Here is a 12,403-nt window from a genome sequence, read left to right as displayed (position 1 = left end):
TGTCTAGTCCTTCTTAAATGGGTTAGATAAAGCAGCTGTATGCTACTTTAGGTAGTAGGTACACCATCCCTTGCATTGCTTAGCTAACATTAAAATTCAGTCAAATGGTCTTACAGCATGCCTGTTATCACAGATAACTAGCTAGCCAACCACTGAATTATATTCAAAACAGAGGCTGAACTATAAAAGTAACCATTCTCAAACAAAATGTGTCCTGTATGAGAGTTCAATAAAGAACAATTACAGGGCAATTCTGTATTTTATGGGACAGTTGGCAACCCAAATCGAGCTAGACGCGCTACTCTCTACAGGGATCTGCGGACAACAAGCTGACTCTGCTTGAGTTGGCAGTGGCTGCACACATCCCATTTGCAAGCATGATATTATAACAGTTGGCTTGCTAGCAATTTATGACAAAATAAGAAAATCATAATTGTCCACAATTATTTTATCGAGTCAGACCGTTGACGCACATTAGAAATAATTTAGAAATATGATTAAGCTTTTGTCAGTGCTACTTCTTAGCCTTTATAATCTATTCACACATACAGGTATGAACATCATCCTTGATAATGCAAAGAATCTCAAAGCATTTTCATCTGGGGCAGCGGAACATCATAATGGCTACAGAACTGGACTGGACTGCAGACTCCTTCATTCAATTCCCAGGTGGTGCACTGCTGCTGCAGCTTTCAGCTCCTGTAAATATCCAGCTGTTGTAAATGTATTGTATGTAAAAAATAAAATCAGCTATGTAGGTCACGCTAGATAGAAGTGTCTGCTAAATGCCTTAAAATACAAATCTCAGCATTCAGGAGTATTCCCCATGATGCTTTTGAAAAAATTAATTATGCATTCAGAATGTTGTTTGTTGTTATAATCTGGTGTTTTGCTTTGGCACGGCACGGCATTCTGATAAGTGTGAGAAGTTCATGCTTCAGAGGAGAACACATGCATGTCTGTGCTCTCACAAATCGATAGTGGAGGTTGCAGCAATATGAACGTACACACACACACACACACACCCACACACACACAAACACACACAAAGGGATAAAAGGGGAGAGAGCATTTGATTAACATATCTATCTTTGAATTAATTTGGTGCAATAAAAAGACTAAAATTAAATACTCTACATTAATTCAGTCAGAATGACAGGTTCTGCCTTATCACCTGCCTCAGTAATGCATGGTTTGCTCATTTTTCCCAATAACAAGACACAAATGACAAACAGATAAGAGTTATTAAGTATTCACATTTATCTAAAAGGTTTTCAATTACTAATTCACTAATGCAGAAGATTACCGATTTACAAGAGCAGCTGTAGTTAATCACACATTGCTAAAATGACTAGAATACAAAGCGTAATTAAAAATTCAGTGCCAGATTTTGGTCCTTATTCTCAGTGCTTCTTTCATGCAATATACTCCTTCCACATTCAGCTTTTAAATGTGAACACATCATATTTACTTTTAGAGACACCTTGTCTCTCACCGAATATAGTAATATAATGTAATATACAATGTAAAATGTAATGTAATGTAATATACCAGTGTTGTAATAATATAACCATCTCCCTAAACATAAACGATGATGCCCAGCCAAGCTACAATCCATTTTAGGTGGTGGCACTCTGACCTGGGTTGGCTATCTGATCCTATCATATTTCATAGGACAATCTCTGCTCCCTATACTGGAAAATACTATTAATCAATATACGTGGTTTGTGTCCATTCTGCCCATTAGCACCAGGCTATTTCACTTCTGGAAAAAGCTATGGTATAATTAAGCCAGTATGGCCTTTTACAAAGGCCCCAGGAAGTAATGAAAGTATGAAAGCTATGCTGTCCTGGGTTCTGACAATACAGCATAAACAATGAACTATTTTTTGCCATTGTGGTATGTTAATTATGGCAATGTTAATTATCTAAAAAAATATATTCAGTAACATATTCAGTTAGAATGGAATAATGGAAATTGTGTATTTAGTTAATGTACATACTGTACATTAAATGGGAAAAGTAATACTTCCTCTGACTGAAGGTTTGGCTGTCTTGATTTTTTAATTATTTTTAATTTTTAATTGAGTTTTGTTTGCAGCGTATTTCACTGTTTTCAGAGGAAGTGCTTTCAATGTCAGCCTGCATAGAAAGTTAATTTGACCAAAACAGTACTGTCTATGCTATTTTATGGCTACACAATATTAAGCAATTTACATCAAACCTGACAAAGAAAATGAAGTTGAGGAAGATGCAAGCAGCCATTTTGAGAGCAAGAACTTGTTTTATTTAGGGATTACAGTCTTATGTAACAATATTATGTGCATTCTGTTTTCAAACGAATACATGAAACAGACAAGATTGAACTTGAAGGACATATATAAATAGGAAGGAATTTTGTAACTATATACTCAGTATATTGTATATGCAAAAAAGTGGCTAAATCTATTTGTACTAACATATATATACATGTATATACTCACAGAAGATTTGTACATCTTCTGTATGAACGATGCCATTTTTGTGATCATAACAAATTATCTTTGACTCACAAAATCCTCTGGTGCTTATATACATAGAGGTAACAATCAACAAATCACGTATAAATCATATAAATTTAAAAAAGAATAAAGCTTGTTTTTCAAAAAACCCTTTCAAAATATAATTTGAAGCATGTATAAACAAAAAACATCAATATCTAAGAATTCTATACAATGTAAATATCCTGTGTTTGTAACAGCTCAATATTTTAAATATTATACTTCTCAAATATATATATTTTTGAATATATTTATAGATGGATTTTAGCTTATTCTTATAAAATAGTGATGATTATTACAAACTACGGCATTCACAATGTGATGCTTTTCTTCAGTACAAAAAAGATTTTTTCTTGGATTATGTTGAAAGCACTTCCTCTGACAGACAGAATAAAATGGAATGGTTTTAGGATTTTAGCCAACAATTCAGGCAGTTGTATTTTCCCCTACACTCTGTCCGTTTCAGGGATGAATTAAGGTTAACACATTTTACACAGCAGTTTACAGTACCTTTCAGACTCCTGATCAGGTGTTTGAGGTTTGCTTTCAAACCCTGTGAAGCTGCTCATATCCACGTAGCCATCAGTATCATTAGCAGAGGAGAGTGCCTGGTTGGGGCCTTCAAAGTATTCGCCAAACGTTCCAGCTCGAGCAGGCCTTGGAGGTTGAATCTGGATGTTTTCATAGTCAGAGCTCATGGCAGGAATGTTCTCATAGTCTGATGTGTCTGCACTTGGAAAGGAGATAGACCGTGGCTTGGTCAGGGGAAGTGGCATCAAGGGTGGACGGGACCGGTCCTCGAAAGACTCCACTCTTAACACACTCCTGTTACCAAAGGCCTTGGGGTCAACTTTTCTCCTTGGCCCATCTTTATACAATAGAAAGGGGGATGGCACGTCAGATGACCGATGTGGCATCCCTGATCGAGACTGCAGCTGTGGGGAGCTGCTCATGCTCCTTCGGTCAATGTCCAGGACACGCAGGGGCCCGTGGTGGCTCGACTCTGAGGAAGAACGAGAGGAGGGGATGCTAACGTCCACATGGGCCTTGTTCTCCGTCTTCCTCTTGAACTTGAGAGCTAGGAAGCGCTTGAATGAGGACTTTTTCTTCTTCTGCTTCTCTGACGAGTCACACTCGATCAGGAGAGATGGGGAGCTCTTGGTGATGGGCTTCTTGGTGATGTAGGCTAGCTCAAAAGGTGGTGGGATTTCCACCGCAGATGTTGGTGTGGACAGGCCGCTGGAAGGGCGAAGACCTCTCTGAGAAAAACTCCCAGAGGAGGCGATGACACATGGCAGAGAGAGGTTGTCTTCCCTCCTCTTCATTCTGGCCTCCCCTGTCAGGGATCCCTCAGCATAAACTGACATTGGAACGTCGCGTCCCTCTACTGAATAGGATCGAGGGTACAAAAGAAAATGCCTTGGCTTAGAAGAGGGAAACATTTGGTTTGCCTCTGGCTTTTCACTGTTACCAGGTGGATCTCCACTTTTGTCTAAAGCCACTGTGCAGTAGTCATGGGTTTGGTACTCTGAGCCTGTCTCCTCAGGTACTGTTTCAGGGACGTAACCAGGCATTTTGCATGAGAGAGATCGTGACCGTGTCACTATGCACTTTCTCTCAAGAGAAAGGAAATTTTCTCCCTCGGAGTCCAGCCCAGCCTCTTCATAGACATGCTCATCGCTGATATTGTCCCTTTCTGTATCACTGCCCTCATAGTAAGGCACAATATGGCCATCAAAGTCAATTTCTTCCTCAAAAGCATCTGTGGTGTCAGCAAGCACCAGCCTGTTGGTGAGCTCAGAGGATCTGCATAAGTCCAGGTTAGCTGGCACAGTAATGGAGCACAGTCTGAAGTGGGGGTGACTATTGAGCTGGCTGAGTAAGGTTTGGCATTGCTTGCTTGCAGGTCCTTCACAGTCCTTTGCTTTTTTTGTCTCGTCCCTTAGTTGCTGGTTGGTCTCTTCATCCTCATCGTCACCTATTTCGACATAGTCCTCAGATGAAGCACATTCAAGATGTTGTAGATCCTCTGGATCCTTGCAGAATGAATCATCAATATCTGCATAGTCATCAACATCCTCTTTGTTCACTTTGCTAATCTGGGGCTGGGAATGTGGTAAATCAGGAGATTTGTGACTTATGTCCCCCTCTGCATGTGCCTGGTTATCCTTGATATCAGCCACATCATTTGAGGAGACATAATATGGTTCTAAGTTAGTGGCTACCTGATCCTCCGATATGTTTACTCTGCTATGACCATTTTCCTCATCACCCTTTGCCAGGAAGTCTGTGACACTGGCTGTGTATGTGCCAGGCACTGTGTCTATGACCGAGTAAGGCTGGTAAAATTCTCCTGGGGTCTTGGGAATGTTGGAATCACACGGAGGGCCAATTACATCATATGGATACTCCTCATGTAGTTGAAGGGGGACACAGCTGTTAACATACTCTGCTTCTGTAGGGGTCCCCTCGAACGTTGAACACTCAGTACCAGGGGTGGCATCCTCCTCATCAGATGTGCTTCTGAAGTTGCTAACACATAGGACCCTAAAGCATGACTCCTCACTGTGGAGCTGTTCCACTGAAACCCCTCTATCATTGGGCTGCTCTTCAGCAGTGTTTTCATCCTCTTCTGTCAGGCATGACTCCTCTCCTGTCTCACACAGACTGTCTGGGGAACCCTCGTTGTTAGAGGCTACATCGCATTCTGAGAGTCCGTCGGTGTCTGCCAGCGCCTCACCGGCATCGCAGTCTTCTGGGGTGGTGTCGTCCCCACACTCAATATCACTGATTTCAACACCGTCTGCCGAGTCCGCAACAGAGTCCGCATCACTGATGTTGATGGCATCCACGGAATCTGTGCTGTCCGTGTCAGCTGAATCCATCAATTCCACTTCCCCTTCAGCCACCTCCTCCTGCTCTGCTTCATTATTATTGGAGCAGAGGGCCTGAACATCAGTCGGAAACGCCAAGGTTTGCTCCACCTCTTCCTCCACGCAGGACTCTGTACAGTCGGGGAGGTAGTTGGTGGAGAAGAGGAAGTACCTCTTGTCTGCTGCCAGAACGTCCTCAAATTCATTGTCTTGGTCTATCTCTTCCTCAGGGCAGGGCAGGTCTCCATTGGTGCATGTGCTGACGCTGCTGTTAGCATTAGGGCAGTTTGTCTCTTCCAGGTCATGCTGCGGTCTGGGTTTCGGTGCCACAGGAGGTTTGGGACCCCGAGCTGAGGAGCAGGGTCTTGACATCAGGGATGAAGGCAGCTTAATAGACAGGCGATTGAGAATCTTTGGTTTAGGAGCTAGAGGTGGCTTCTGATAATCTGAAACCAAAGAACATAAAGACAGGAACAATGAAGTTGTTTTTCAGCCACAATAATATGTCACAACCTATATAACTTTTAACTTGTTTTATTCATCATTTATCGGGCAAGATTATGTCAAATGTCACTATCTCATGTATAATGCCAGATTTACATAGATTGGGGTTTCCCACAGAAATAACTGCAATGAACACAGGCTCTCACTCCTTATTAACTTATAAACCATTCTGATTTAATTGAAACACAAATATTTCACATATACACAGTCACACAATAATGCTCCAAATGTGGGTTATTTTGCATTTCTTCCTTAATGGAAATCTTTTTCATTTTCTTGCTGCAAGACACACAATTATTCATTCATTCATTCATTCATTCATTCATTCATTCATTCATATCCTAACCCGCTTATCCTGAACAGGGTCGCAGGGGGGCTGGAGCCTATCCCAGCATACATTAGGCGAAAGGCAGGAATACACTCTTGACAGATCATCAGTCGATCGCAGGGCACACACACCATTCACTCACACACTCAAACCTATGGGCAATTTAGATTCTCCAATCAGCCTAACCTGCATGTCTTTTGGACTGTGGGAGGAAACCCACGCAAACATGGGGAGAACATGCAAACTCCGCACAGAGAGGCCCCGGCCGACAATTATTCATTCCCCCCACTTATATTCTCTTTCTTCAGTTATTATTGCATTTAGAAATGGAACAATGGCTTCCTGTTTAACAAAAAATGATGCCTTTTAATTACATGGCCTTACATGGAATAGAAATACAACATACGATAACTAAGAAACACAACCACTAGTCGCAATCTCTATTACCTCTAATAAGATAACCAAAATCTATGTATTATGGTGGGATGATGTGGCTTAGAAGAGTATGGTTGAAATACAGTACAGTATAGTCAGCTAATAAGCTAAAGTAGTAGAGCAAATTATCTGTGTGCCCTTCCTCTAGACTGCCATAGGATGAATGCTTCTTATGATTACATTTCTGATTCTATATTCAGGCTGCAGAATTATACACATTTTCTAATTACAATCAATGTCACCTTAAATTGCTGATAATTCTGCTGACTGGTCATCATTTTTGGTTCACAAATCACAGCACTTTATTAATTTGTTGAAAGTTAAGTGTGATTTTTTAGGAAATAAAACCATTCTTTGACTCAGTTGTCATTGGACGTCTGAAATGTATAGACATTATGTAGCCTATGCTGTGCACACCTTAATACCCCCTTATACACTACACTAAAAATCTTAATTTTGATATTAATAACTTGGCATGCACATATAGTTTTAGAATTTATCTTATATGTGTATTGAATAGTGTATGGCATGGTGTCACTTTTTACAAGAAAAACCTTTTTTGAGACATACCATTCTGTAAAGTAATGTTTAATGCAAACCATTCATTATTAATCATTAACCATTAATATAACTAAAATTGACATTTAGCCATGCTATGACCTTCGGAATCCAGGCTGCACAGTATATATCATTAATAGCTTAAAAGTTTTGGTACATAACATTAAATAACCCAGTAATGATTCACAGAAGCCATTATGTGACAGACATTTTTTTGTTATAGTGTGGACTAAAAGAAACGTTGCAGCCCTAGTCATTTCCTACTATTAGCAAAGATTGGAGTAAGCCTTGAAAATATACTGTATACAGAGATTTCCTGAGAAGGAATTTGCAGGTATTAAAGGATCTGCATGGTGTTAAGCCTGTAGCTCAGTGTTTAAGGTACATGACTCGGATACACAAGGTTGGTGGTTCAATCTCCGGTTTAGCCTCAATAAGATTTGCACAGCCATTGGGCATTTGAGCAAGGCCCTTAACCCCACATTGCTCCAGTGGGGATTGTGCCAAGCTAAGTCTAATCAACTGTAAGACATTTGGATAAAAGCATCAGATAAATAACTATAATGTAATGCAGAAATCTCTTGTTCAACACAACCCAAAAGATAGAAAGTTTAAAAAATGTTTTAAATGCATTGACACTTGGGTAACCGTCCCTCTGAACAAAGAGGAAGACAAATGCCCAATAGGTGATTTCCTCCAGATGAACTGACTCTGATTCTTAACAATCACATTGTACTGTACAAGGCTCCTTGATGCCAAAACAAAATTCACTATATGTCCCTTTCCATCTGACCTGTCAGAACTGAGGGTCGAGGAACCAATAGCAACCCGGAAGTAAATGGTAATGGAGTGTATATATAGAGAGGTCAGACAGGCAGGAATCAATCGTTGGCAAACAGGTACAGAAAATAATCAGAATCGTAGTCAGTCACTAGCAAAAGTGGGAACAAAGGGCGACCAGACACAGCAGGGACAATAAAAAAAAACATGGTTGTCATCACAGGTAAAGGTTCAAACACAGGCAGACAATCAGAATAGGTGAAGTTAGAACGTGATCCAGTAAGCAGAAGTTCAATTAAAGTCCGGATCATCTATTTAAATAAACCCCTTTCCCCCAGCTGCGGGTGCAGTGAGAATTTTGACAATGGTATAATTATTATAATTATGTATAATTACTATTTCAGTTCATGAGTTATATACATATAAGGTACACCGAGATGTTGGTGGATCTTATTAGTATTAGTATTTCTTATTAGTAGAATGCATATTAGCCAGTCAACTGTATACTTACAAATCAGGATTTGTAAATTAATACTTATTATAATAATTTGCTTATTCATTCATAATTCCTTCTAAACACAATTTGACCTCTTTGGTAAGACATTACTTTTTTAGTTTGAGCCAGGGGGCATTGCTACATATTTCAAATTGAGTGTTTTTGAATGCAAAAAAGCTCACATTCCATTGCAAGATGAACAGCAAGGGGAACAGGCTAGCATGGGGGAACCAAGCCATAATCTTAAATCTTAAAATAATGCTGATGATTGGATCATTTTAAATAGCCGTATTCAAAGGTTTCTGTGTTACCTAAGCCTGATTAATGTCTTAATGCCTGACTAATATTTTAGATGATCAATTGCTCTGATTAAAATGTTAATTATTAGTGGTATATATCTCCCACGGACAGACAATTAAATTTTAATCTTTTCAGAGGGGAACCCTCAGATCAAATTAGCCTACACACCCAAAACTATTTTCCTGGTATTCTGTACCTGCTATGACACACACCCTTCACAGACTGTGCGGACAGTCCTCTTTCTGCTAATATGTTGTTTTCCATGCCATCACCATGAACCATTCCAGCAGACTTGCTATGAAAGACTCCACACAGGAAGCACACAAGGGGAAGGACATTAACAGTGCACCCTGGTTTCTCTGTGAACCACTTGGAGCACAATATAGGCGACACCAATGGACTTCCTTCTTGTCACACTTCCTGTGATTCACACAAATGATCCCTTTCAGAGGCGTCTGCATGCTTTTCTGTTTTTGTTTTTGGAGATAGAATGGCCCTTCAGTGTGTCAAAGAACAATAAAAACAAACAACAGCAACCCAGTATGAAAAAAATCCCAGTGAACAACAGGATATGCATGTGCAGTGCAACAAAGTAGAGTAGAGAGTAGAGAAAAAGTGTAGAGGCTAATTGAAATTATAATAACAGTAAATGAATGACAGAGGCAATAGAGAGAACCACTCTCAGCAGTCAAACTGCTACTGAAACACCTTTTCCTCCAGTTTCATTTATTGGTCTACTATCTTTGTAGTTCTTCACTGTTTTACAGTAGTTGCACTGCAGTGTGACTGGCTATTTAAGGACAGATTTTACAGTTTTAAAAAAAGCAGTAAAACATTTTACAGTAAAAAAAAGCAGTTTTTGCTACACAGACTACATGCTGAGGGGTGTCAGCTGGAGTCTGGAGGGAACGGTATTATATTGCTATGCTGAGTTTTAAAAATTATCTGACCACACTATTGAGGTTCTCTGTAGTATGCATATTTATTCATCACATTGGAGATGTGGCATCTTTCATAATATAATATAAATGCACTGGCATGCAGAAGATAACCTTCAGAGCCACAGTAACACATGACGCACGCATGTACACCCATGTCAGTAAAAGCATGATATTTGCCAATAATCACCCGCAGTTGTGATGACTGAGATATTTCTATTGAATACAATTTGATTTCATTATTTGTCCCTCTATGCTGATGTTAAACTGGTTTCATAAGTTAGTGAAACTATCACTATGAATTTTGGATCTGTCAGTGTTGAACCATACCACCACCACTAAGACCATACTAGCAGCAACAACAAGAATACTACTCCTGCTACTACTACTACTACTAATAATAATAATAATAATAATAATAATAATAATAATAATAATAATAATAATAATAATAATACATTTTAAAATGTAAAAGTACAACTGTTCACTTGAAAAATTTAATGTATATATATCCTACAAGATTCTGTTCATTTACTTGTATAGTGCGTAAAATTTTACCGGTATTCATTTCGGGACATCATCCACGACTGAACCAAAAGCGCCTCCACTTCATTCTCCGTCAGGGTAGCGCGCACTCTACATACATCCAAACGTGGCGACTTATTCCGAAAGAAAATTATTGCTGCAAAAAGCGAAAAAAAAAAAAAAAACAGACGAGAAGTCAACGAAATATCATGTTTTGCTGTCTTTTTGAAACCGTAACGCAAGAATGTATTTTTCTCCTTCACTGTGGAGCTCCTTAGCTTTCAGAGTGCACATCCCATTTGACGAAGCGCGACTAGTGCGCAATCGTTTGGATCTTTAGCTGGATGCGGAAGGTATTTCCTTTGGCTTCCTGAGAAGGAAGCTCTTTTGCCCAGTCAGGGACCGTTGACCAGATCTAACTTTCACAGTAAATGCCACAACTTACTCATTAAAATATTTTTGTTGATGCCAAATTTGAGATACTTTTGTCATACTTTTTCAGTATGACAATTGGTCATTTTGTTTACCACGTTAGTAGCATCAGCAACGCGGAGTGGTGTTTTTGTGTAGCCTACTGATTTTATTTACGTAAATAGAAATGTAATGTTCAGACACAGTAGTAGGGTATTTTACAGCAGCGTGACTCTTTCACCACAATGGTCTACAGTACGTCAACAAGTCCGGTGCCAACTTTGGGATGCTGCATGCAATGAAGGCTAGACTATGTGAGGAAAGAAATGTGAAGTACCATTAAGGTAAACTCTGTAAAGTCTGTACTCACACCATACTAAGTCATTATATGGGACCGTTTTCTTTGGTCTATTGTTTGTTTATTGTTTGTCTTTTAATTGCACTTTTACATTCGTTTTTAAATGTATATAATTTATTTATTACGATTATTATTATTATTATTATTATTATTATTATTATTATTAGTAGTAGTAGTAGTAGTAGTAGTAGTAGTAGTAGTAGTAGTAGTAATAGTAGTAGTATGAGTATTATTTTTTAGAAATTACTTGGAAATGACAGCACAGGATCAGCATCTTTCAAGAAATGAATGAAATGAATGATAAAATATAGTTTTCATTTATTGTACTTAAAATAAGAATATCAAACCAAGTATTATTTTATATATCAATATTTTGCAAACAAATGGGAGAGCTGGACATTATTACTACACCATTGCAAACATTGGAGTGATTGTTTAAGTACTAGAACATACATGCCCATATATAACAGCTTTGTAAATTCATGGATTAAATATTGAACAACAATTTCCAACAATATAGGGAGTACAGTCTATGTTAAATGTCTTGGTTACCACTTATGAATTGTCATTTTCTTGATGTGTTCCATGCACACCTGATGTCCTTTCAACTTCCACAATAATGTCTTTGATTTTTTATATATATCATAAATTCAATTTGTTATACATTAAGGAGTTTCTGTTTCCACCCTAGCCTTTCCTGAATCCTGGTAGTTCTACTAGGATTTGCTAAAAACAGTCTCTAAAAACAGTTTTTCTAAGATACCAATGGCCTTTGCCATTGCCTGGTTTCCTGGCCATGTATCGTAACAGGAAACTGCTCTCTGTTTCCTGCACAACAGGCACTGCTTCCTTAGCAACAGATGGACAGAGTTGGCAATATTAACTCATTAGGGTCTCATAATATACACAAATGAGAATTATGAGCTAACATTTTGTGACTTTATGTGAAATGGGCTGAAGAAATTGTCACCTGGGAGAATGGCAGAGATCCCACATAACAAATGTTTGGGAGAAATAAATGTTATGTGTGGCAAGAACAAAATAGTGCTGAAGTGCATGCATGTAAAACAACAAAAATATTTACAGATGCCAAAGCTCTAGGCTAATCATTGATAAAGACATGCAAGATCATGATAGATAGAAGCGGAATAGACAAACTAGCTTAGCTCAAACATCAGCTGTTGTTAACTCACAACCGACAGTAAGTAATGTTTGATTTAAATATGAACTTTTGTACACAGTGCACAACAAAACAATCAAACGAACACATACACACAATCAGGGCAATGCATAATCAAACAGATGTACAGAATGCTATATAAAATTCATGATCTGTTATGCATCTATCAGCATTTAA

The 12,403-nt window shown here is 38.7% G+C and overlaps 1 protein-coding gene across 1 annotated transcript in view; it reads right to left on the bottom strand.

The window, feature by feature from the left end:
- Nucleotides 1-10,561, bottom strand: part of LOC133110042 (FYVE, RhoGEF and PH domain-containing protein 5-like) — a 45,204-nt gene extending 34,643 nt beyond the window's left edge. Inside the window, exons 1-2 of the mRNA XM_061219900.1 lie at nucleotides 10,311-10,561; nucleotides 3,051-5,859 (exon numbers count right to left, since the gene is read on the bottom strand). Of these exons, the coding sequence (XP_061075884.1) occupies nucleotides 3,051-5,859; nucleotides 10,311-10,320 (2,819 nt within the window). The 5' untranslated portion in view covers nucleotides 10,321-10,561. The remainder of the gene's footprint in view (nucleotides 1-3,050; nucleotides 5,860-10,310) is intronic.
- Nucleotides 10,562-12,403: the final 1,842 nt, after the last annotated feature.

This window comes from Conger conger, chromosome 14 (genome assembly GCF_963514075.1).
Source record: "Conger conger chromosome 14, fConCon1.1, whole genome shotgun sequence".
Classification (NCBI taxonomy): Eukaryota; Metazoa; Chordata; class Actinopteri; order Anguilliformes; family Congridae; genus Conger; species Conger conger.
This window is presented reverse-complemented; position numbering and strand designations above follow the sequence as displayed.